This window comes from Palaemon carinicauda, chromosome 6 (assembly GCF_036898095.1).
Source record: "Palaemon carinicauda isolate YSFRI2023 chromosome 6, ASM3689809v2, whole genome shotgun sequence".
In the NCBI taxonomy this organism is placed as follows: Eukaryota; Metazoa; Arthropoda; class Malacostraca; order Decapoda; family Palaemonidae; genus Palaemon; species Palaemon carinicauda.
In genome coordinates this window covers 7,207,841-7,235,416 of record NC_090730.1, presented here as the reverse complement: position 1 = coordinate 7,235,416, position 27,576 = coordinate 7,207,841, and the positions used below count along the sequence as shown (strand labels likewise).

At 38.8% G+C, this 27,576-nt stretch overlaps 1 protein-coding gene across 1 annotated transcript; it reads right to left on the bottom strand.

Annotated features, from left to right (window-relative positions):
* Positions 1-601: 601 nt before the first annotated feature.
* LOC137642408 (protein LSM12 homolog B-like) lies at positions 602-26,588 on the bottom strand. Its single transcript, XM_068374952.1, has 5 exons — positions 26,395-26,588; positions 21,317-21,453; positions 20,760-20,869; positions 9,807-9,951; positions 602-5,168 (listed from the first exon to the last, which is right to left on the bottom strand). The coding sequence occupies exons 1-5, from the start codon at positions 26,513-26,515 to the stop codon at positions 5,073-5,075; spliced, it is 609 nt and encodes a 202-aa protein (XP_068231053.1). The 5' UTR covers positions 26,516-26,588; the 3' UTR covers positions 602-5,072.
* Positions 26,589-27,576: the final 988 nt, after the last annotated feature.

Here is a 27,576-nt window from a genome sequence, read left to right as displayed (position 1 = left end):
ATCAAAAGAACAATAGTCAGAATGAGCAACCCTGACAGAGGACACTACTTCATTGTAGCACACTCTTGAGAATGAAGATTGATTGGGTTAAATTGAAATTATTAATTTGGGTATTTTCACCAGTTGACTCCTGCTTTTCCCACTATGGTGTAGCTTAGCTAGTAATAATATGGAAAAATTAGGTTATAAATATCGATCAAAAAGTTGGAAACACTACTTTCTAACAAAGTCAACATGATCATATTACAACAAAAGTTAACCATATTAGTAGGACAATCATCTCTCAGTGCTGAAATAGTTTAAGTTTCAAATCACATCTACTGTATAACTGTATGAGATTAAGAACCACATTTTATGTAATGTGCAAAACACTCAAAGTACTTGCGAAGAGGTCACCATTGCCGCATTACAGTTTAATACAGTAACTCATTATTAGAAATTTAGTATTTCATACCAAAATAAAATATATCATTATAGAGAATAATGAATGAATGATTTAAAGTTTTCAGGCATCCTGACATCTAAGGTCATTGACGCCGTATAGAGAATAAACAACTTGAAACCTGTCAAAAAGGAAGTACATAAATTAAATAAGTAAACAAAACTATACTTCTTCTTTATTTACTGTTTATACATCTCATACATTGTAATTTCTTTTTTTTTTTTCCTGGTACTGATCTCCCTCAAAAATCTTGTAACACTTGTCCAATATTTTCTATAAAAAAAGTCTGCAATGTGTGTGTATTTGAACATCTGTTTATGTTTCATTCATAAATAATGACCTAAATGATTCACATGGCAATCAGTATCTGTACACATACAAATTTGAACCTTATTCTCCTTGTAATGTAAAACACAATCTCAACAACATTATCTCTGATTATGCACAATGTTATCTTTCCTTGAACACCATGATTTTCAATTATAACATCTTCAAAGAACCTCTAGGCCTAGGGCTCCTAATTAAACAGTAGAGCATATTCATCAAAAGGCATCTACTGTGTAATCTGTATACTAAGCCAAAGTTCTGTACAATCTTCATTCACACAACCTATTTCTTATAAAACCTATCTGCAGCTTCAACTTGACAAACCATCATACCTCAGTCCTTCAAAGCATTATAACAACAATTATCGATGGTTATTTGATTATGCCAAACAATAGTCATTGAAGTGTGTCCTTGAAATCCTACTCTCACTAACAGATTCAGTCAAATATGGCATTAAAGAAGCACAAAATAATCTTGGAATATTTCTTTGTTCACCCAAAACAAGTGATGCCTTAGAACTTCCATATCATTAAGAATACAAAATAGTGAAACATTCTGTTCAAAAGGAGACTGAATCCTGTTACAAATGAATATAAAAATTGAAAATGCATTGAATTTGTTTTATTCGTATGGTTGGATTCTATATTCCATCAAATGTAAAGTCATTAAAGGGTTCTGTAATGATAAGTGAACACAAAAAAACATGGCATGAATGATAACCAGTGAACACCTGTGGTAGCTGTGGGACTTAAATGCAAAACTGGCAAAATATATATACTTATAAATACTGTACTTGGCTGATTGGTCCAATTAGTCTTGAATAAAAACAATTCCATTTTGTGATAAAAAGTAGTTTAAGTAATTTCACTTACACACGAACAAAATCACCAACAGCAATCCTTCTCTCCCACATACTACTTGGCAAGCTTTATGCATTTTCTTAATAGGATCTGAATGACAAGACTGAGTTTAATATGAAAGGTCATAAGTTTTTAAATATTATCAAAGTACAATTAACTTGAAATACTGTATAAAAACAATTAAAATAAAGGTATAAGAAAACATTTCACTATACTGTAACAAAACAGTCCTCATATTTTACTGTGTATTTTTAGATATTTGCAAAGCAATGCTTGTTATCTACTCAAGTTACTAGAAAGAGATCAGTGAAGATATTACCACACTGCCTCATCTCTACAGGCATGCTAAAGAACATGGAAAACATTTCATCTTTACATTCTCAATACAGATCTCTATTGTTTACCTTCTAAACAGCTCAATGAGCACTCTAATTATAATAAACATTTCTAAATTTAAATTATAGTTTGTTTAGCACAAGTGGTTCAGACTTTAACTGTGTTCTTAATTCAGTTTTTATGCTGCTCGCAAGATTCTAGCTCTGAAACTTTTAAGGAATGTAACCCTCTTGACCAAGTAAAGGATTGCTGAAGTGATAGAAAAATAAATTACAGTCAGTTGCAGATACCCCTGATAAAAAATCAAACTATTTTCAAAGCCCTTTTAGCATACAGATAATTGCAATTTATGGATAACTTAGAGTAATAGTCATGTACTTTTCATGCAATGGTCTTTCTTAGGAGAGGAGAGATTCCAGCTCTCTCTCTCTCTCTCTCTCTCTGAACTTGGTGATAGGGCAAAAAGATTAAACAATGCCAAGACAGTCGATATATTAGATAAGCATTTCAAGAGAAATAAAGCTCGGAATGAGAAAATGGTTCGATCTAGTATGGGTCCCTGAAACCTTGCAGAAACTTTTCAAGATTCTGGATATATAAAATTTTTAACAGAACCCAAAAGCTGCATTTCTTTCAATTTCAGTGGATGCCACTTTCTGAACTGAACTTTACATCAAGAGGAAGGGACACTCGGGCAAAGATGGATGGGTAAATTGAAATGAGCTCAAATAAGTCACAAAGAAAGAAGCATCCACAATCAATGAACCTGAAATAGGATATATTTTTCCAACATAATAGGTAATCACAGTTAACTTATAACCAAAATAAATAACCTTTCTATGAAATGTCTTTTGTAAATGTATTTTATGAAAAAAAATAAAATTTGTGATCACTTTCATATGTTTCATGTATGGAAAGAGACAGATTACATTACCTCCTTTAGATTAAAATGAAAATAAAAAATTGCATAGAATCTCGATCTTTCAAAACCAAGAAAAAGGAAATGAAAATGCAGTATAGGTACAATAATGAAATTGTTGTAAAATCTGACTTTCCACGAGTATTTTGAGTCTTTTAGTCATATCTCCATACAAAGTATATGATCTTTTTAAATGGTGAGGTACAAATCCAATGGACAAACACAAAGGTATAAATTGACTCATTACAGAGTACTTCATGAAGATCATAAACATTTTTTGGTCCATTAAATGGGTTATTTGGACTGATTCTTTACTAGTCTTTCAGTAAAAGAAAATGTTTAAACATGAATATCCAAAGTGAGACTCCGTGAATTTTAACTCACAGAACCAATATAATTCTCTAAATTAAGAAACCAACAACATTAATGTTTTGAAAGGTACAACAAATTTACTTATCAATGATGTCTTTTATCAACAACAGTAAAGCTGAGTGGCATTTTAAAAAAAGGTGACTCACCTGACTGAGGACTAAAAAGTCAAAATTAACATAACTTTGATGGTATACATTGCAAATGATGGAGTCACCATAAAGCTATACGAAATACTCACTTGAGGCAAATATCTGCATTATCAAAATATTCCTTCCCTAAAAGACCCTAACCCCACCTCACATCAATTAGACCTGTATTTTAGACGTAACTAGCAATCAATATAATCCATCAAGTGTCTTGAGGATACTTCTATGTCATTATAAGCCAAATAGAAAAAATCTAAAATGCAAACAAAATAAAATATATACCAACATTGCCTAACAACATATAAGTACCCAGTAATAAAAATCACCACAAATAGAAACAAATAATTTTTGTACCATGGCTTAGTTCTTGTAAATCTTCTGAGAAAAAAATGAACCATTTTCTGTATTATTACAAGAGTATTTTTCAATATCTAACCAACACCGCAGAAAATGTTAACCATAATTTTTCAACTATCACTGATCCCGATCACGAGGATGATGTTTATATTTCTTTTTTAAGGTAAATACTAGTGAATGCATCTTCCTACAAAAGAACATAATTGTAACTTTCAATGAATGCATGATCAAATTTTTCAGTATTGTTTATTTTGCACCCTATGCCTTATATACCCGGTATGATTTTCACTCAAGGTCAACTAAATCTACGAATCCCCTATAACCCAGAAAAGGTAATAATGTTGTAGTCTTGAAAAATACTTTGTAATGACCAGGAATTCAAAGTTCACTAGATTGTCATGATTTCTAAAGGGGTTCATCACCTGATCTTCCAAAGGTCAACTACAGTTCTTTACTGCTGTACAGGGAATGGAAATATGAGTAATTCTAACACTGAATGATTCTAACTTATCAAATCTTTTGTATAATTAGGGGATGGGGGCTTCCACAAGAAAAGAACATCTTAAATAAAAACTAGACAAGATTTTTTAGAGCTCATAATATTTATAAAAACTATTTAACACAAGGGAACAGTGAAAATCTTTACTACACGGGTTCATACACATCTATAAAATAGAGTAAATTTTGAAGATTACAAAAGTTATAAAAGCCATGGTCACAAATCTTCTCCTCAGTTGGAATTATATCAAAAAGTTCAGTTGGAATAATCAAAATGGTGGGAATAACAATTCAACAGAAGTTTATCATCTGTCTTAACAAGTATGATAAAGTAGTCAATTTAAATAAAAATAAATCTTTTCTCATAGACTACACACGATATGCAAAACAATAGGATGGATAACATCTTCATTCATTGGTTGATATTATGAGATGTAAACTCTGTGCAGTCCAACTACTGTACTTTATATTACATTTTAATCATTGACAAATGCTCTTTCATCATACATAATTTTTTCAACTACTTCCTCAGAAAAATTAACAGAAAAGATAATGTGATATCTGAAAACTTTTTTATATTTTGACTTTGCATAGAAACAATTTTCATTTTACTATTTCTCCAAAAACCCTTTTCAATAACCCAGGGTTTTAGATAACCATAACAAGTCATAGTTATATATAAAAAGGAAATTTGGAGATTGCACTTTCATAAAACATTACAATCATACAACTCTCTCATCCCCCTCGTCCACTCATACAAAAATGATCTATACAAGCATCTTTATTTTCCTATTGACTTCTTCAATTATAAGTGTTCACTGTGAGACTGGCTGAACTTCTGCAACAATTGGAGCTACACTGGTTCCATTATTTAGGGACACATTTTGTTGATCTTTATGGAATTTATCCACCTGAAAAGAAAGTGTTCATAAATGTATTGAATTCATCAGTATCCTTACAACACAAAAATATACATCAGTATCCTTATAACACAAAAATATACATCAGTATCCTTACAACACAAAAATATACAGCAGTATCCTTAAAACACGAAAACATATAGTCATCAAATTATAAACCCTGAAACTACCTAACTGCCTTAAGATTTGAAATCAAAGGAACATTTGACACTTCAATCAGTAAAACTAAATCTACCAAAAATTCTGAACACAAGAAGCTTTTCACCCTTGAAAGTAAAACATAGAGTTTGGTAAATAGGCCTAAGTCAAAAGAGGATTCCTTTGAAGTATATCATGGATGAATCAAATTTTTACAGTTACTACTAAACCTCCATCAAGCATTGCACTAGGTTGTATTTGGACAGCTTTTGTGCCCTAGTAAGCCTCTCTTTTCTCAAATTCAGCCATCTTTACCCACACCATAGCCCCTCTCACCACTACCACCAGACTAGTCTTAGGCAACTCTCAATCATCTATTTTTTCATTGATACAGACCATACTACAACAGGTAGAATTAATATAAAACAGTTTCTTCAAATTTAATCTTCCATCTTAGATTTCTCAATACAACTCACCAATTCCTTTAAGATTGCCCATACAACAAAACATTTTCCTACCTACAAGGACATAAACAGAAAAAAATTAAATCCTAATTCAAGATCTCCACATTTGGAAAGGAAAGCTACCAAGTGTTTTGAATTGGTGTCCATAGATGAGGCATTCCCTCGCAACTTAAAGCAAACAGGTAAACATAAAAATTGTCAAAACAGTAACCTTTGTTACTAACATAAGCATTCTGTTAAAAAAAAATTCTTTTTGATAATGGACTAGAACAACTTGCAGCTGTGTTAACTTGAGTGGACTTTTCTTTATCCAAATTCATGTTTTCTGAGCAATCAACCATAATAAAATTACCTTTTACATTATTCATCTTCGATTACCTGATATAAACCCATATTCTAATACATAATTAAGCTTACAAATAAAATCAAGTCAATATTTTTTGTATAAATCCTAGAAATAACATTGTCAATCAGCATTTTTCTTGTACAGTCTTTGTCTATCTTTCTATTCCCTGAGAATCCTCCTTTAACAGTACGAACTTAGCCTTCAGAAATTCTAGAAACTATGGCAGAAAATAGGAGTGGTATTTTAGGGTAAAGGATGTTACTGTATTATTTATAGTTATAGGCTTAAACTTCTGTAGACAAAAACCCTACTTAAGTCACAGGCAACAGGTTTTGAGATATCAGAAATCAAAAATATTTTATGCCTTAGACAATGAATATCAGTGGAAAGAGCTTTAAAGATATGTTAAATAACCTGGCAACTCCTACAGACATTTGTTTCTTGAGAATTTGTATCACTTATTCTGTTTGTAGAATGAGTATCTCAGTCAGTTATGATGGACACAGACCACTGTTTGATACAAAGGAATGACTCCCTTGTCTTAAAAGGCGCACACGCATACACACATTCAAGTGCCAACACATCTAGAGGTCTGTGCTGCTCAACAGAAGACATTTGTTTGGGCAGAGATCAATAAAGTCAAATTTGTACCAAAGTACATTCCAGGAAGGAATAACAAATATGTAAACTGCCTCATTAATAGAAAAGAAGTTCTTTTTTAAAAATAGTTGTTAAACCTGGAGGTATAAAAGGCTATCTGGCAACTAAAGATAAGTCAATAAGTAAATAATCAGACTAGCACTCATCTCAACCAGGCCAAGCCACCTGAAAGATTAAATGTCCTAATGCACACCAGGGAATGTAGAATTTTACACCTTTCTGTACCTATGGGCTAGACAGGCAAGTTCAGGACAAAGTTTGAGCCTTTATTCAACCACCACAGGAACATTTTATCAAATCTGCTTTCTCCCTTAGTAAACAATACCAGGAGGCTTCTCAGGTAAGAAAAACTTGATCATCAACCACATTTCTGATAACTGCTCCTGAATCTAGAGATGTCAGACTTCCATGGGGACTATTTGGCGAAATGTAAGGTGGATGATCGTGGTCATAGATGATTGTTCACATGGTGGTGATCATGCAATTGGAAGTGATCATGAGCGTAGAGGTGATCATGGAATGATAATGAGCATAGAGGAGATCGTGGCGGTCATAAAGTGTAGAAGTGATCATGGAGGTGCTTAAGCACATGGAGGTGATCATTCGCATAGAGGTGATCGTGCGCATGGTGCTTGTGAAATTCTCAGTGATCATGGAGCTCATGTGCGTGGAAGGTCGCCTTGGAGAGAGAGTGGAAGATGAGATTCATGATCTACTGTCTTCACACAAGTGCATGAGGAAGGTTCTTATTGTTAGGAGGAGCAAGAACAATGAACAGAGGACTCAGCACCTCTAGCTAATCTCTTATGGGCAGCCTTTGAAGTTCATGCGTATGGAGAAGTAATCATCAATGCATTTAGGGAACGTGCCTAGCAGAAAAGGAACAAGAGCATGGCTCTACGTGCTTTTACTCTTACGAGACTTTGGCACTGGTAACATGAACTTGAAAGCTTGTCCCTCAATGTGTTCCCAGGGGTTAGGTTTAATACAACGCTGTTCCTCCCACGAAACCGTGCAAAGGAACCAGACTGAGACTCCACAGAGTCAGACTGATTGGTCATTCTGTGCTTCCTTTACTTCTTTATTGGCAGGTGTCACATTCAAAGATTCAGTTGTCTGTGGAACTCTGAAACAGGCAAAAGGGAAGCGGCAGTAGCCGCCAGGACCAATATCTCATCAGTATGCACTGCTTTTCTACCTGAAAGAAAGAGATCGCTCAGGAGGAATAGTGCACTTTTGTCCGGACCAGTGGTGCTAACATGAAGTTCAAACGAAAGTTATGAGAACAAGGTTTCTTCCTACTATGGGACTACTCTCGTTACGCACTCATGAAAGGAAGTTCCAGGTACTGCACTCTCTGTCCCACAAGAAGAGAAACAGTGGGAGATAAGGGTAAGTGACTTATCAATTGGGCTTCTTGGATGTCTTCGATGAAGTTTTCTCATTCTTCCTCAGAAGTTTCAGTGAAAACTCTGTGAAGATGAGGCAGGGGAGAATGGAGAACCTGAAGTTTGTCCTCTCAGGAGTCATGCACGCTGATGACGACTCCCTCATGGGGAAAAAAATAAGAAGAAGAAGAAGAAGAAGAAGAAGAAGAAGAAGAAGAAGACTACGACATAACCAAGTGATATGTCCTTAGAATCTTCCAGGCTCAGCAGATACAAGGATAGAAGGAGGGTAGCACCCTACATACACGGTGATAGATGGAGTATTGTTCTAATCTCCTTAGGTTCATACTGTCGTCGTCTGTATAGAGCTGCACACACGAGGGATAGAAGAGCAACAGATATGATGCTTGGCAGGAAGAAATATGTTAGATAACAGCAGGCCACACAGACAACTGTCACACAATTACAATTATCAGGAAACATGCCATACCTTTGGCTTCTTTGAACAATATCCCTTGAACATGACAAAAAAATCAATCTAAAAGAAAAAGCAAACGATGTAACAGCCAGATAAGGTGGCCGAGAAATACATCTGTGCTCTCCGACAGCAGAAGTCAGTGAAGGTTGCTCCACATGATGGGTGAGGACTACCTGCTAGGTGGGTGGAACCTGGCTGCCCACCACAACAAGTTTAAACAACCATTCCTGCTTTGCTGAAGTTATATTCGTGTAGGAACAAAAAGAAATTTCAGTAATTTCTAATGGTTTTAGTGTCCTTTAATATGAGACTCTCTATACAGATTAAATCTTACATTAGGATGGCTACTAAATATTAGATTACCTTTTGGTATCTAGCATTTACCAGAACTTCTCAATTATTTGAAAATCCCATAAGTTTCAGGGTGCATCCCTGTGTATTATCAGAAAACATCTAAAAATGGATTGAGTAAAAGTAATGGTTTGTAACTGGAATGACACGAATAGCTAAAACTTACCAAAATATTCTAAAAAAGAAAAAAAAAAGTGGTAGTTCCCACATTGCACACTAGTGTTTTCTGGTGCTGTATTTACTTTTTTTTTTATTTGGTCCATATTTGTAGTTGTCTCATTTTCATTTAACATAAATTTATTATAAACTCCTTAACTATGTCAAAGGGTAAAAATTAAAGCATATTAATCTCACCTACTTTTCCTTAAGTTACTCAAAGTGTTGGGAATATACAAAGCAGTCCCAAATACAATTTGTTAAGATTTTGCTTGATTTTATGCTTCGGGAAAAACATTTTTGATATGACGGGCAATCGGTGATAACGGACATCTCTTTCCCTTTATCAGTCCGATATTGCGAGGTGTTAGTGTATGATTAAAACAATATATCAATCTAAGATGAAAGAAAAATAAATCTACTGTATAACAATAATATGAATTCTTTATTTACTGCACTGTAATCTATAGTTACTGAACTGTACTTATTTTGTTGTTTGGGTTCAAATTCAATCCTCGATCTCTTGGACTTGATACTAAAGTTACTGAACATAAGGGAATGATAGTCTACTTCTTTTGGTAACTGTAGTCTAAGAGAAAGTTAGCTGATAATTTCATAAGTGAACTTTACAAAGTGTAAAATACTTACAATTTTCCTGATGTAATTAAGTGTTTTCATATTGGGCTCTTTGCTATCCTTATGTTCTCTGACGTTTTCTGGTAGATAGGGTGGGTTAATCACAACATGGTTCATCACTAAAATACTGGGGCCCACCCAAGTAACTTCTTCTATCCTGATAAGGGAAAAAACAAGAAAGGTTATATTTTACATAAAATGTATGATACAACTGATATCCAAATGCTTTTTCTTATCTATAGATCCTGCACTTTTATATCATTCATTGCCTGTAATGGTAAAAGAACTCTGAATGCAGTAAGTATTCTAGTTTATTTCCTATCTACTTGTATATCCTAAATGCCTAAATCTGAAATAAAAATCAATAATTTCAATGATTACCTGGAATTCATGTTCTTTGTAATCTCAAGGGCAAAGATTTGGCCAAAATAAAAAATAAAATACAATTTCTCGACTTGATGTACGTAAAACATTTGTTCATTGGAAACAGGTGCTAAGTAAATGAACAAGCAATTAACACCATCCTCTCCCAGCTACAGCCATTTTGATTTCTCATTGTTCTCAAGTATTAGACATATATAAAAAGTAGGAGCCACAGTGAGTGGGGAGGTGGCTGGAAACTTATATGAATACCAGGAAAGTACAGTATTGAAAGAAATAATTATATTGTGGTTTAAAAATCAAGTAATTTTTAAAGTAATTAGTATTTTTCCTGAGGCCTTTAATAAGAGTTTGATTTCAACAAAGCTGGAAATTAGCCTGTTAAAATTTATAAGATGTCGGCAGTTGCTGTAGGGTAGCGGGAAAGCCAGGGTCGATAAGGCAGAAAGTATGACTTAAAGACTCAAGTTTATATACTTAAGAAAATTACAATTTACTTTTAACAAATATGATATTTTGATTATAAAATAAATTTTTGAATATACTTACCCGGTGAATATATAATAGCTGACGTCTCCGGCGGCTCGACAGAAAAACACAAAAACTCGCGAGCGATCGCTATGAAGGTTGCAGGTGTGCCCACCAGCGCCAACTATCGGCCAGATACTGCATATACATGTAAACAGCTCCAGTTCTTCTCATCCCGCTGGGTCTCTATCGGGGAGGAAGGGGGGGCCTTTAATTTATATATTCACCGGGTAAGTATATTCAAAAATTTATTTTATAATCAAAATATCATTTTTAAATATTTAACTTAGCCGGTGAATATATAATAGCTGATTCACACCCATGGTGGTGGGTAGAGACCAGAATTAATAAAGTTTACAGCGTATATGCTTAGAGTTTTTGACAGTTATATCATAACAAAACCCAAATATATATAGGTACCTGGTAAGGAAGTTGACTAAGACAATTACTCTGCCTTGTTAGTCTATCTTCCTCACGAAGCCCAGCGATCCTCTTAGGATGCTGAAAGACTCCCAGGAGCTGAAGTATCAAGGGCTGCAACCCATACAACAGGACCTCATCAAACCCCTAATCTGGGCGCTCTCAAGAAATGACATTTGACCACCCGCCAAATCAACCAGGATGCGAAAGGCTTCTTAGCCTTCCGTACAACCCAAAAACAAGATTAAAAACATTTCAAGAGACAGATTAAAAGGATATTGGAATTAAGGGAATGTAGTGGTAGAACCCTCACCCACTACTGCACTCGCTGCAACGAATGGACCCAGTGTGTAGCAGTCCTCGTAAAGAGTCTGGACATCTTTTAAGTAAAATGACGCGAATACCGACTTGCTTCTCCAAAAGGTCGCGTCCATAATACTTTGCAGAGATCTATTTTGCTTAAAGGCCACGGAAGTTGCTATAGCTCTTACTTCGTGCGTCTTAACCTTAAGCAAACATCGGTCTTTTTCATTCAAGTGAGAATGAGCCTCTCGGATTAAAAATCTAATAAAATATGACAAAGCATTCTTTGACATAGGCAATGATGGTACGAGCTAAGTAGAACTTAAGAGCTCTAACTGGACACAGCCCTCTTTCAAGTTCGTTGCCTACGATCTCTGACAGGCAAGGTATATCAAAAGACTTAGGCCAAGGACGAGAAGGTAGCTTATTTTTGGCCAGGAAACCAAGTTGAAGCGAACATGTGGCTTTTTCTGTAGAAAAGCCGATGTTCTTACTGAAGGCATGAATTTCACTGACCCTTTTAGCCGAAGCCAAGCACACTAGGAAAAGCGTCTTGAGGGTGAGATCCTTCAGGGAGGCTGAATGTAATGGCTCAAACCTGTCTGACATGAGGAACCTTAGGACCACGTCTAAATTCCATCCAGGAGTTGCCAAACGACGTTCCTTAGAGGTCTCGAAAGACTTAAGGAGATCTTGGAGATCTTTATTGTTGGAAAGATCTAAGCCTCTATGTCGAAAGACCGAAGCCAACATGCTCCTGTAGCCCTTAATAGTGGGAGCTGAGAGGGAGCGAACATTTCTCAGATGTAAAAGAAAATCTGCGATTTGGGCTACAGAGGTACTGGAAGAGGACACAGATGCTGACTTGCACCAGTCTCGAAAGACTTCCCACTTTGACTGGTATACTTTGATGGTAGAAGCTCTCCTAGCTCTCGCAATCGCACTGGCTGCCTCCTTCGTAAAGCCTCGAGCTCTTGAGAGTCTTTCGATAGTCTGAAGGCAGTCAGACGAAGCGCGGGGAGGCTTTGATGAACATTCTTTACGTGGGGCTGACGTAAGAGATCTACCCTTAGAGGAAGACTTCTTGGAATGTCTACCAGCCATTGAAGTACCTCGGTGAACCACTCTCTCGCGGGCCAGAGGGGAGCAACCAACGTCAACCTTGTCCCTTCGTGAGAGGCGAACTTCTGCAGTACCTTGTTGACTATCTTGAATGGTGGGAATGCATATAAGTCCAGATGAGACCAATCCAGTAGAAACGCGTCTATGTGAATCGCCTCTGGATCTGGGACTGGTGAGCAATAAATCGGTAACCTTTTGGTCAACAAGGTGGCAAAGAGGTCTATGGTGGGTTGACCCCAAGTCGCCCAAAGACTCTTGCACACGTTCTTGTGGAGGGTCCATTCCGTGGGTATCACCTGACCCCTCCGACTGAGACAGTCTGCCAAGACGTTCAAGTCCCCTTGGATGAATCTCGTCAACAGGGAGATGCCTCGATTTCTTGACCATATGAGAAGGTCCCTTGCGATCTCGTACAGCGTGTGGGAGTGTGTGCCTCCTTGCTTGGAGATGTACGCCAAAGCTGTGGTGTTGTCTGAGTTGACCTCTACTACTTTGTTCCGAAGAATGCTTTCGAATTTCATCAAGGCCAAGTGGACTGCTAATAACTCCTTGCCGTTGATGTGCATGCTCTTCTGACTTGAGGTCCACAGACCCGAGCATTCCCGACCGTCCAGGGTCGCACCCCAACCCAAATACGACGCGTCTGAGAACAACACGTGGTTTGGGTTCTTGACTGCTAGGGATAAACCCTCTCTCAGACTGATATTGCTGTCCCACCATTTCAGGCATGCCTTTACTGGTTCGGAGACTGGGATTGATACCGTCTCTAAAGTCTTTCCCTTGTTCCAGTGAGAGGCTAGATGGAACTGGAGAGGCCGAAGGTGTAGTCTCCCTAGCGAGACAAACTGCTCCAGGGATGAGAGAGTCCCTACGAGACTGTTCGAAATCCTGACTGAACAACGTTCTCTTTTTAGCATTAGTTGGACTTTGAGCAGGGCTTGTTCTATTCGGGTGGCAGACGGAAAAGCCCGAAAAACTGGACTGCGAATCTCCATCCCCAAATATAGAATAGTCTGGGATGGGATCAGTTGGGACTTTTCTAAGTTGACCAAAAGTCCCAACTCCTTGGCCAGACCCAACGTCCAATGTAGATCCTGCAGACAGCGATGACTGGACGATGCTCTGAGAAGCCAGTCGTCCAAGTACAGGGAGGCTCGGATTCCCGATAGATGGAGGAATTTTGCCACATTCCTCATGAGCCTCGTAAACACGAGAGGAGCAGGACTGAGGCCAAAGCACAGGGCTCGAAACTGGTACACCACATTCCTGTAAACAAACCTCAGAAACGGTTGGGAATCTGGGTGTATAGGAATGTGGAAGTACGCATCTCGTAGGTCGAGAGAGACCATCCAGTCTCCCTCTCTGACCCTAAGACGGACTTCGTGGTCTCCATCGTGAATTTTGTTTTTGTAACAAAAACGTTGAGCGCACTGACGTCTAGCACCGGCCTCCAACCTCCTGTATGCTTTGGGACTAGGAAGAGACGGTTGTAAAACCCCGGTGATTGAAGGTCCGAGACTTTCACCACCGCTCTCTTCTCTAGCAACAGAGACACTTCTTGATTTAGGGCTTGTCTCTTTGACTCCTCTCGGTACCTGGGAGAGAGGTCTATGGGAGTTGTTACTAAAGGAGGTTTGCGTACAAATGGTATTTTGTACCCCTCTCTGAGCAACAGAACAGACTCTTGGTCTGCACCCCTCTTCTCCCAGGCCTGCCAGAAGCTCTTCAATCTGGCACCTACCGCTGTCTGAGGCTGTGGGCAGTCAGACTCTGCCACGGGAGGACTTGGCTCCTCTCTTCTTACCTCTCTTTCCCTCGGTACGAGAGCTTCCCCTGCTGGGAGCTCTGCCCCGAAAGGGCGGGATAAATCTAGATGCAGGAGTCTCGATCCTGGGTCTCACAGCAAAGGATGAAGAAGGAGCCCCTTTGCGAGCAGAGGACGCCATCAGGTCACGGGTGTCCTTCTGCACAAGCGAAGCAGCTATATCCTTAACCAGCTGTTGTGGAAACAAGGCCGCTGATAAGGGAGCAAAGAGCAGTTCCGATCTCTGACAGGGAGTAACTCCTGCCGAAAGGAAAGAGCAAAGGGTTTCTCGCTTCTTTAAGACTCCTGACGTAAAGGTGGAGGCGAGCTCATTGGAGCCATCGCGGATGGCTTTATCCATACAGGACATGATAAGTAAGGAAACATCTTGGTCGGCAGACGAGATCTTCCTACTTAAAGCTCCTAATGACCAGTCAAGAAAGTTAAACACTTCTAAGGCCCTGTATACGCCTTTAAGCAGATGGTCAAGGTCCGAGGAGGACCAACAAATCTTCGAGCGTCTCATGGCCAGGCGACGGGGAGAGTCTACGAGGCTTGAGAAGTCACCCTGGGCAGAGGCAGGGACTCCCAAACCGAGAACTTCTCCCGTGTCATACCAGACGCTCGATCTAGAAGCAAGCTCAGAAGGAGGGAAGGCAAAGGCCGTCTTCCCCAAACTCCTCCTGGTATCCAACCAGTCGCCTAGAAGACGTAAAGCCCTCTTGGAAGAGCGAGAAAGCACTAGCTTAGTAAAGGCTGGCTTGGTAGCAGGTAAGCCTAGAGCAAACTCAGACGGAGGCAAACGAGGAGCAACAGCAACAAAGTGATCTGGAAAAAGATCCTTGAAAATCATCATGATCTTCTTAAAGTCCATCGAAGGAGGAACCGCCTTAGGTTCATCTACATCTGAAGGATTATCATCAGGATGAGGATCAGCAACGTCCTCATCTGAAGGAGCTTCGTCCGATAACTGCTGAGTTTCAAGCAAGGGAGAGACCTGCCTTGGTGGCAATGCTTGACAAGCAGAGTCCACACGCACCAGAGCATCAGTAGCAGTCCAGGACGCTACGTCATGTAACTGCTTAACAGCCTGACTATCAACAACAACAGGAGCGGGAGGACGCTCGACGTCAACTCGAGACTGCCTTGACTGCCTAGACTGAGCAGTCAAAACAACTCTTGACTGCGGTGCTTGACGCTCAACGTCAAAACAAGTCAACTTCGCTGGTTGGCGAACGTCCTGAACGTCAACAAGAGCATGCGGCAGCGGCTGAACGTCCACATGCGGCTGAAAGTCAACACGGGACTGCATCGAGTGAGGCTCTACAAAACGTGACTGACGTGACTTTGTAACGCCAACGTCAACAGGACGAGCAAAGGATCGTTTGGGCGGCTGACGGCCAGGATCTCGATCAGCTAAGCGGCGAGGATCATCGTGAACCTGCTCAGCAGAATAGTCCTCCATAAGAGAGGCAAGCTTATTCTGCATGTCTTGCAGTACAACCCATTTAGGATCAACAGGAATGGGTGCGGCAAGAGACGAGGGTAACGTCTGTGACTGCAAAACATTGCCTACACTAAGACTCTCGGAGCCTGTGTTACGCTTCTGTTTAGGCAGCGAGCAGTCTTCCGATGACTGCACAGGGTCAGAGCTGTCCCAATGGCTACAACCAGGACGCTGGACCTGTCCTGAAGGGACTGACTTTCGCTTTAAGGGTCTCGAAACCTTGCTCCACGGTTTCTTACGCGATAAGCCTTCGGATGACGAGGAGAAAACCGTTTCGCTCGTCTTATGGTAGGGGCGGTCTTGACGAGACACGCCTGAAACCATAGAGGGAATGTCTGTTCGTTGGTTAAAGCCTCTCGAACCCATAAGTCCTACGACACTACTTCTCCCTGGGGCTTGGGAGCTTGCAAGAGGTCCCGGACTAGGCGAACGACAGGCACGAACAGACGAACCCTCGGTCGCAACACTGATAACACTTTGCGCACTAATCACTTTCCCACGATTTTCTACTGTGGCACTCTGACACTTCAACTCTTTTACGTCCGCCATGAGTTGATTACGGTCCGTAGCTAACGACTCAACTCTCTCGCCCAAAGCTTGAATGGCACGTAACATATCCCGCATTGATGGTTCCTGAGTGCTAGTAGAGGGTTCAGGCACAACTACTACTGGGGAAGGATTAGGTTCAGGGGCATGGGAGGAGGAAAATTCTAACGATCTAGAGGAACTTCTCCTCACCCTATCTCTCTCTAGCTTACGAGAATACTTGTCAAACTCAAGCCAATCGAATTCCGAAAGACCCACGCACTCATCACACCGATCTCCTAATTGACAGGTTTTACCCCGACAATTAGAACACACAGTATGTGGGTCGAGAGAGGCCTTTGGAAGACGCTTATTACAATCCCTAGCATTACATTTACGAAATCTAGGAATTGGAGAAGGGTCAGCCATTTTGAAAAGTCAAAGAAAGTCCAAAAAACAATCCAAAGTCATCAACAATTAAATCTATCCAAAAAAGAGTTCAAGAGTTTAAGTTGAAGATAAAACACCTGCACTGCGAAAGCTCAAACCAAAAAGAAGTACTTCACCAAGACTGTTGAAAAACTCCAGGTTAACAGCGAGTAATGGAATCAACTTGTCGATCAGACCGACAGAGAAGAACTGGAGCTGTTTACATGTATATGCGGTATCTGGCCGATAGTTGGCGCTGGTGGGCACACCCGCAACCTTCATAGCGATCGCTCGCGAGTTTTTGTGTTTTTCTGTCGAGCCGCCGGAGACGTCAGCTATTATATATTCACCGGCTAAGTTAAACATTTAAAATTGTAATTTATTCCTGCATGAAGACAAACCGTTGTTCTTCAGACGGTGGAAGTCCCTATAACCAAACTGGTTGGTTTATAATCCTGGGAGGTCTAAGCACTTTGAAACTTAGAAGGAGCAAAGAGTGTTGACTCCAATCCACTTCCTATAACCTGAGTTTATTATTATTATTATTACAAGCTAAGCTACAACCCTAGTTGGAAAAGCACGATGCTATAAGCCCAAGCCTCCAACAAGGAAGAATAACCCAGTGGGGAAAGGATATAAGGAAATAAACAAACTATATAAGTAATGAATAATTAAAATGAAATATTTCAAGAGTAGTAAACTATAAAAAGAGACTTATGTCAGCTTGTTCATCATAAAAACATTGGCTGCAAGTTTTAACTTTCAAAGATCAGGATATAGGCAAGGTTTCTGTCATTTGACAGGTGGTCTAGAGAGAACCTATTGTATATCATCACAGGATATGGTGTCTGTAATGTATGGTTAAAACAAAGTGATAGGTTTACATTACTATACAGTACATCATACCCCTCTACGGAAGGGGAAAGAACAATTCTACCTTAACTTATAACAGAATACAGTAGTTACTCGGCATAGACAGACCAGATAGTAGTTCCAAGAGGAGAAGTACCCCTTTTATATCACCAACGGTAGATGGCCCATTTAGCCCGATAGACTGAGATATCCAGGTAGTAGGTTGGTCAGGGCACCAACCACCTATTGAGATACTACTGCTAGAGAGTTATGGGGTCCTTTGACTGGCCAGACAGTACTACATTGGATCCTTCTCTCTGGTTATGGTTTATTTTCCCCTTTGCCTACACATACACCGAATAATCTGGGCTATTCTTTACATATTCTCCTCTGTCCTCATACACCTGACAACACTGAGATTACCAAACAATTTTTCTTCTCTCAAGGGGTTAACTACTGCACTGTAATCGGTCCGTGGATACTTTCTTCTTGGTAAGGGTAGAAGATACTCTAACTATGGAAAGCAGCTCTTCTAGGAGAGGGACACTCCGAAATCAAACCATTGTTCTCTAGTCTTGGGTAGTGCCATAACCTCTGTACCATGGTCTTCCACTGCCTAGGGTTAGAGTTCTCTTGCTTGAGGGTACACTCGGGCACTCTGTTCTCTCTTGTTTCTCTTCCTCCTTGTTTTGTTAAAGTTTTTATAGTTTATATAGGAAATATTTATTTTAATATTGTTGCTGTTCTTAAAACAATTAATTTTTTCCTCGTTTCCTTTCCTCACTGGGCTGTTTTCCCTGTTGGAGCCGCTGGGCTTATAGCATCCAGCTTTTCCAACTAGGGTTGCAGCTTAGCAAATAATAATAATAATAATATCTATTGTGCAGTGCCTTACAAATAGCCTTTTGCTCTGAGTTGATGATGCTGGATAACCTCCACCAGTGAAGTGACAGGGATGTCAGCAAGATATGGTGTCTCTGTAGATGCGTTTGGCAGAGAGGATCAGTCTGATTGGGCAGTTCTCTCAGAGCCTCCGTTAACAGCATTTAAGGGTCCGGACAGACTATCACTCTTCATGTGGCCACCAATGTCCCTCTGATGCTTGGGGTAGTCTATGCTCAGTTGACTACTTTTCAAATTATACAAAATATCAGAAAAGCACATACAGTACGTTGAGGCCTTCCCCTGAGAGTTGGAAGGAGTCCTCTGATGCTGCCGTTTGATCTGGCATTGGGGACCAGTATACTGAGAGCTTTTGTAGGGCTTCGTTGCAAACATGTCAATCATCAGGGAACCTCACAAAATAAAAGAGGCTCCTTGTCACTTGAGGATGAAGAGAACACTAACCCAACAACTTGTCTCTAGCAACTGAGTTTTATCATATTCCTTTTGCCAGGAATGAACCACACATTTCACCAATGGCGCCAAAGGGATTGTTGGGGACACTGGCACTGGGGAGAACTGGGAGAATAGCAGCCTTAGCTACAAGCTCCCTCAAAACTGTCATGGAGGGTCTACCTAAAAGACCTAAGGAAGCCTAAGATTTCCTAAGGTAGGTCAAACTCATCATCAGCAATCTGCAGTGTAATAGGCGACCAGTTTCCAGCTTCCAAAGGGGGAGATGAACACGGGGGTTAAACCTCACACCACCAAAACCTAATAAGCTCACTGATGCATATCTGAAGGTTCCTTGCTTCTGATGCATCCTCCCCCGGAGGCTCAGCCAGGGGCAAAGGTAGCATTCGCACCCCCTAAGGGGACAAACAGCAAAAGACTTCTTCAGTGTCTTATTGAGCTTAGCTTGCTTCTTCCCCTTCAGGGCATATGCCTCTTGTGCAGTGGCAGGCATGGGGATGAATGCGAATAATTATGCCCCTTACAAGAAGCAAAGAGAGAGAGTGGATCTACAGCCGGTTAACCCATAAAATAGTTGCAGCAGCCATCCTTCCCTGCCCAGTACAAACACCTTGCTTTACTTCCATATTCACAAGTCCAACAATACATTCACTTCCTACAACGGAAAAAGAAAATGAAAAATTTGGTAAGTTAATGGAAGAATATGAGTATTTGACAGACGCCAAATAAGAAGTGAAGTTATTCCTGCTTGGAAAGGAGGCAGAGTACCTTACCAGCAGGTTAACCACTTGTTAAACACATTTTAATGAGTCACCAGCTCACGCTGAATCAACCTCCCTAACTAAAGGACGAGAGTTTCTACATCGTGTAGGAACAAAGTAAAGTCAACAGAAAAACAATTAAAATTTCTTAATCATCATTTAGCAAAATATACAGGATAATAAAAGGAAAAATTGATGACAACCAACTGGTATTCATTATAAAAATCAAGAGACTTTCTACAACAGTCATGAGCTTAGCTAATAACTTTTCACATACTCTTATTTAGGATTGATGAACAAGGAGCCTATGGCCTTGTGCTTGGGCTTTAATTTTGCTCTGAAGTAAATGTGGAAAAGGGTTGGACATTAAGGTTGAAGAAAGCAGAAATGGAGGTATACACCAGTAAAGGCGAGCTAAGGGCCACAGAGAAACTGCAAAGACCCTTAAGTAAGGACTACAGAGTAACATAGGTGTCCTGATGCCCTTATCTACTGACTGGACTTTTCCCAATACACTATCAAAGAGATTTTCTGAAGTAATCAGGGCCATTGTTTTCTTCATTTGCCAATCACATAATTTCTCTAATTTTAGATAAAATAAAAGTAAACATAACACTTATAGTCCATTTCTTTTAGCGATGCATATTTGCACCAACTCGCGGCGGTGCCCTTTTAGCTCGGAAAAGTTTCCTGATCGCTGATTGGTTAGAATTATCTTGTCCAACCAATCTGCGATCCGGAAACTTTTCCGAGCTAAAAGGGCACCGCTGCGAGTTGGTGCAAATATGCATCCCTAAAATAAATGGACTTTAGATTTGTAGTTATGTTGGCTCATTACTGTAATCATAACAATTGCTAATTGGACTATTACTGTCCAAGTTGGTGAATTTAAAGTAATATCCCACTAAACCGTCTTGCCTTATTCTATATAAAGCATACTATAGTTATATGCAAGTTAACTACTGTACTGTACTTACGTCTTACAAATAGTTAGGAAAAGCTTTTGACCATCTGGAGTTACTCCTGCTTGCATTGCCTGGATAAATCGTTGTTTTGCATCTATATTCCGCTTTGCCCGGCTATTAAGCTAAAACGAAACAAAGATATTTATAGCTTCTAAAGGCTACATTGCAAAAATTTAATAAAAATACTGAAAAATAAATTAGTTTGATAACCAAATATATCAAAGCCTCAATAAATATGACTCCACAACTGTCAGTCTTCATACAATATCACAACAAAATTGCAAGAGCTGTGGTAATCGCCAAACCATATTTCACAATGACAATGTTTAGAATCCCATGTTACAGTCTTCACAACACTTGAGGAAAAAATACTTTGCACATAAATATTGTGACTTCTAGACAGTACTGTATTGCAATTAATACTCCAAATATAGATACAGTAAACAATAGTGTACAGTATACCACAAAGACACTAAGCTATACAGTACTCTTAATTATTACTTCTTATTACACTGTATAGGAGTAAAAAATAAAAAGGTTAATATCAAAACCAAATATGAAGGACTTACTTTATCAAGGTTTAAAGAAGGAAGGGTTGGTAAGGGAGAAGCTGCTGCCTCCTTTAACACCGTTACATTTGAAACATAGCTGAGATTCACCATTCGAATGTCGCATAATGATGTTCGACCGCTACTAGCAACAGATTCTGATAATGATTAAGGATTATGACTGTAATAACTAAAGAAAAAAATATGATACCTCAGGTGAAAAAGGTGACTATAGAGAGAGACACATCTCAACAGGAGGAGAGGGGTGTGAGTATGTCCAAGAATGAACAATAAAATACAGTATTACCAATATTTAGATGACAGTAATTTGTATTTTTCCAGGCTATACAACCCACATCCTTTAATAAGATTATAATTTCAGCGAAGCTGGAACAGTCGTTTAGCTTTTCAATGACGTAAACACAGCGAGGGAGGACCTGCCCGCCTTACAGGTAACGCTACCTTCACTTGAAGTTTGGCCTAGGACTAGGGGGGTGGTTGAGAAGGGTAGTGCAACTTGAAGGTTTCCAGTTTGATAGTAAGGAAAAATACACATTTATTACAAAATTTGTGATTTATTCCTTTACTTAATAACAAACTCTGACCTTTAATAGGAGACTTATCCTGAGGAGGTGAGGCAATCCCTATATAACCAATTTGGCTGGTTTTACCAACCAAGGAAATGTCAATGTACTTGGTCCTGTAAATGAGCAAAAGTCATAACTTCTGTTCAACCTCCTAACTACCTGAGAGGAGAGATGTCGGAGATGTTAAGCTAAGACTCCACTGGGGATGAGAGGATGGTCTTAGGAGAATCTAAATCCTATAGGATTGTGTATCCACATGTAGTGGCATTTTCTGATTAATGGGAATACACACATTTTCTCCATTCTTCCCTTCATAAAGAGAGATAACAGAGATACTTCGATACAAATCAATGTAAAAAAAAAAATGGTGCTCTATGCTTCTTGTCCCATGAGAAACCTAAGCTTGCCACAGAAACTGCAAAGCATCTACCACAGGTCTTAAGGAGAACATGTTTACGGACTTGTGGGTATACTCCGGCAGGTAACGAGCGGTGAAGGTTGTCTAGCGACTCCAGGCTCCTACCTTCAGCACTTGCGTTCTAGACAGATTCTTCCTGAAGGGGGTTGGAGTCGATTCCTCTGACTTCGAAGGCTTGTGCTTTCAACGGGCCACTCGCAGTTTCCTCCAGGAAGGGTATGTGCATCTGATGGTTTCAGTGCTACGGAACAAACTTTTGTGGTCTGGACTTGAGGTAATGTAGTGTTGTAGCACGCTCACAGGACAGAAGTAGGTTATCTCCGGATAGTTGCGAGTTCGTCCTGGAAATCGCCTGTCTCTCCTCGTCACACCTACTTGTCATAAATATGTATCCCATGACTGAGTCTAGTTTCGAACCAATCAGCATGCCTTAGTACTAGGCTTCAGCTCAGACTTTAAGGAATTAGAGGATACAGGCAATCCCCAGAAAATGAAAGCTTTGGTGTTCTCTCACAACAATGGGTCTTCTTCATCTTCCAGGGAGAAACTTCCTTTGGGCATTGCTCGGGTGAGAGAAGTTGTCCAACCCAGGGTGTTACCACAAAAGAAGCGAGGAGCAAGAGCGTGAAGCCTAAGTGCGAGCCGCTTTGGCCTTTGGGAATCAAAATTCTGTTGATTCCGTGGCCCTATGCTCATTAGACAATGAGCAAGAAAGATGCTCATACACAAGTACAAGTAGAGAAACATGATCAGGAAATTGGTCCTGTCCTCACCGGAAACCTCGAGCGTTCCTCTTTGGACGTAAATTGAGATAGTGTTCGATAGCATATGCAAGTGATCATGCTTTAGAGCAAGGTGATCATGCGCATACCGGCTTAAAGCTTGGTGATTATGGTTGCAACCCCTAGCATATGTCTTTACCGGAGGAGAGGACTTCTCTGCTCTTGGAGTAGTATGAGTTTCCGAGTAAAGATCGCCTTTGTGAGGATGAGTCTACAAGTGAACCGCATGTCCCCAGCAACAAACAAGGTGTTCGTGCATGTGGGGACTCAATCCAATCACTTCCCAGGTCTTACCTTAGGAATTGATTATGGAAAAACTCATGAGCATCCAGAGCATGATTTTCTGGTGACCTCTGACTATTTTTAGTGATTGTGCTTATAGTTCACCTTTATGTCTATAATCTCCAGAAACTGAGGTCAAAGTGAAGGTGGCGCTATCTGTTGGGTGGGTGGGGCTGCTCTGCCACTTGGCAGCCAGTTGTGTTTACCCTTTTAAAAAACTTAACAGCTGTTCCCAGCTTTGCTAAAGTTATACTTCTATCAAAAGTTGAAGGGTTGTATTACGTATAGAAACAAATGCATTCTCAAACACATCAGAAATATAGTTAACAAGTTGTCACGAATCTCTGAATTGACTATAACACATTACAGATAACATTTAAATTCACAAAATTATTTTAAACAGTCTAATAGAAATTTTTCTGGTCCTTTTTAGTTGGTTGGGATGGACCAGGTCAGTAATTAAAATGTGGAGAAACGTTTACTACAGCATAATATTCCTAATTTTAAAAAATATAAGAAGTGTTGCTGATGTATTCATTGGTACAGTAAAATAAACTGTCCAGATGAGAAAAAAAAAACTTTTCACATTCTAAATGTTTCTAAAGTCCAATAGTTATGATTGAAAAACCAAACAGAAGAACATCCACCTAACCTAACTTAAGAGCCATTTTTTTACCTGCTTAACTACCCGGGGGAGAAAACGGCTACGACCCTCTGCGACCCCTGTATCCTTAGCTTAAGACTAAGTTTCAATGCTGTGTCTGCTTCCCAATTGGCTTCACTCTTGGCAAGGTAACACTAAATCATAATATTTTATAAACCATAAATCTAGCTTCATAATACAGTACTGTACTGGGAGCCTTTGTATATCAGTGACCTGTTTCTCTCGGATGCAATAAAAATGGGAATTTTCACATTTTCTTTCCCATTCTTCTGTAAAACCTATACTCAAGAAAACCACCTAGCCTAAAAATTCACTACCAACATATGAAAAGGGCTTGGGGTAGTACTGCATGTTTTGGGGTCACCCCCTTAGTAAGGAATCCTTCACTAATTTACCCTAAGTTAGAATGTCTTTCTTTAAACTGAATCTAGATATTGGGGTCTATGTATGATAGCGGCCACCTGTATGTATAATTACGGCTAACTTAGAATACAGAAGTGTAAGGGGGATTGCAGGGGGGGTTAGCTCCCCGTTAGGAAAGTAGTTAGGACACGGCTTGTAGGTTAGGTTAGGGGGGAAAGTTTAGATTAGTTGATGTCCATTTTTAATATCCATAGGACGAACTGGCCGCTGATTTATAAAGGCTCCTAGATATTAATATTATTTGCTAAGCTACAACCCTAGTTGGAAAAGCAAGATACTCTAAGCCCAAGGGCTACAACAGGGAAAACAGCCCAGTGACGATAGGAAACAAGGAAATAAGAGAATTAATTAACATTAACAATTAAAATAAAATATTTATGAACAGTAACAAAAATTAAAATATATATTGCATATATAAACTATAATAATCTAGAGTGGTTTCATTGTAGTGTATTACAGGGCAATGTAACCTAGGAAAACTACTTTTTCTTATAGAAAAATTACGCTCTCTTCGAAAATGACACTCGTTCCCGTCGCAAATGAATAGTTTCAGAAATATATATACATCTATATCCTCCGATAATGGGGGATCCCCAGTGGGAACTCGGGGTTTTGGGTGGGGAAAACATACTGGGGAATCGATATATAAACGTAAAACAAGCCTTTTCTTCTCTATTCATTACCTTCTTGAAATTATAATAACCAGAGGAAAATACAAAACAGTATATCTGGATAAACTTTGGAGGCGCCATTGCAAAGATTGTGTCATGAAAAAATACAGTAACCAGTGCTGCCAACGTCTGATGTAGATCAAATGTTATTTTGTGACCTGTCATACTACTAGGCTAGGTTAGGTGGGTTTGTTAGGTTCTGTGCCCTATTTGTACTTTTTATATATTGGGTAAAACTTATATGGAGTATTATTTAAAATACGTATGGAGATATCTATCATAGCTATCGTTAGTAATGTCATTGTGCCGTTGGTAACTCTGTGTACCATACGTCAACGTTGGTAACACTGTGTATTATTGGTAACGCTGCTAATGTTATCGTTCGCAGTACATTCTTAAGAGAAGTGACACCGTGCAACTTAAAGTTAGCCGAATTGGTTGATCTGTTGGTTTCTGATTGAAATGAACATCTAATTCGGTTAAATCACATTATTTACTATAGGAAAACATATATTTTCTGTTCAAAATCTCACCCTGTAATACAATACAAAATTACCTCTAGAGTTCTTTTATTTCATTGATAAACCACTGTTCTTCATAGTCCAATTAACTTCACATCCAAATTCCCTCTTCGACCCAACAATACGGTACAATAGCTTAGCTTAGGGAAATAATGTAAAAAGCATTAGCCATTACATTATTAAACACATATGGGAGACTAAAAATGCGCACAATGGAAATAATAAACTGCACAGTGCACATGCATGCTTTGACATACTTACAGCCCATTGTTAAAATTCCACAGGAATGGACTATTCAAGACTAGTTTCAAAACTAGCTACATTTGCACAACATACACTAACATATATTCATTAAATCGACACAACATACAATATCCCAGTTATGATTAATTGTGTAATAACCAGAGCTATCACTTCGTTCAGTATATCACCAGGCACAGACAAGAATTAACCAGGCTAAATAAACGAAGAAAGACTAAATCAGGCTAAATAAACCAAGAATTATTCAACTAGGTTAGATAAACCAAGAAAGATTAAAGCAGGTTAAATAAACCAAGAAAGACTAAATCAGGCTACACAAAACAAGATTGATTACACAAGGTTACATAAACCAGGAAAGACTAAATCGGCTAAATACACCAAGAAAGACTAAATCAGACTAAATAAACCAGGTTAAATAAACCAAGAAAGGCTAAACCTTGTCAGGTTCAGGTTTTCTCGGTGCCAAAAGAAATATGTATTAAAAGGATACTCAAGGTTAAAAGCTTCACATGAGAATCGAATGCTACAACTTCGCCTTGCAATTCTTCGTGGAAACAAGTCTTGCAACTAACTGTGCTACCAATATTAAAATACTCGTTTGACTCGGCCATCTTGCAAGGTTCTGCACAGTATTTGAAACTGTCTAACCTACACTGTTGTTGTCTTCTAAAACAAACATAAGAAATGCAATAACCAACTACATTTCCCTCTAGATCTTATATTTTGTAGATTCCGATCTCTTAAAGGGAGATTCAAGGCTCAGCTGGCAAATGTAAACAACGTATTTATATCGTTTATACTATTGTTACATTTATGGATTAATAACAAAAGCACATCGCTGTACTTATAAATTTACGGTACTATTAACTCTAAATAGTTTCAGATCTTACAGTAATCAACTCTATTTCCCTTTAGATCCTATAGTTTGTAGATTCCGATCTTTTAAAGGGAAATTCAAGGCTCAGCTGGCAAATGTAAACAACGTATTTAAATCTTGTATAGTATTGTTACATTTATGGATTAATAACAAAAGCACATCTCTGTACTTACATTTACGGTACTATTATTCTATTAACTCCAAATAGTTTCAGATCTTTAGGGGAAAGTCATAAGATATCTGGTAACTGGAAACATGGAGCTCTAAAAATCAAAATGCGTTATTTTATACTATTTTTTTTTTGGAACATTGTACCAAACACGTTATTTTTTTAATCCGATGTTGCAAATATATACTAAGCATTAATGCCATATAATAGCAAAAATTAGCAAGAGCAAATCAGAACTTTCGTTAGACCATTTATCGTTTGTTAACATTATTAGTATCTTTATATTATAGTTGTGAAGAATTTGACTCACGCAGTCTATATCTTCCACTTGATAATATTGTATTTTCGTAAAAAAAGAAAAAAAAAAAACTTCTAGTTTTCCCTTTTAGTGTTTTGTCTATGAATTACATAACATAGAGATGTGATCAACTTGTTTATTCAATAATTTTTACCATTAATTATTATTATATTATGGCCTTTAAAACTACTTTCTGAAAAAAAAAAAATAGAATTTCTTCTCGAAAACAGAGCGAGGGACCAGATTAAAAAAATCCAACGATCACTTAAATTTGCAAAGAAATTGTTTTGAGTGAAAAGGATTAACCATATAACCATTCTAGTATTCC

What these genes read in the sequence shown, in the direction of transcription:
- LOC137642408 (XM_068374952.1), bottom strand. Translation starts at nt 26,515, where the DNA reads ATGGCCGAGTCAAACGAGTATTTTAATATTGGTAGCACAGTTAGTTGC. An exon ending in CTTCTTTAAACCTTGATAAA is followed by an intron (nt 20,870 to 21,316) that starts GTAAGTCCTTCA and finishes GTTTCGTTTTAG; the next exon opens with CTTAATAGCCGGGCAAAGCG. An exon ending in TTAATTACATCAGGAAAATT is followed by an intron (nt 5,169 to 9,806) that starts GTAAGTATTTTA and finishes CTTTCTTTTCAG; the next exon opens with GTGGATAAATTCCATAAAGA.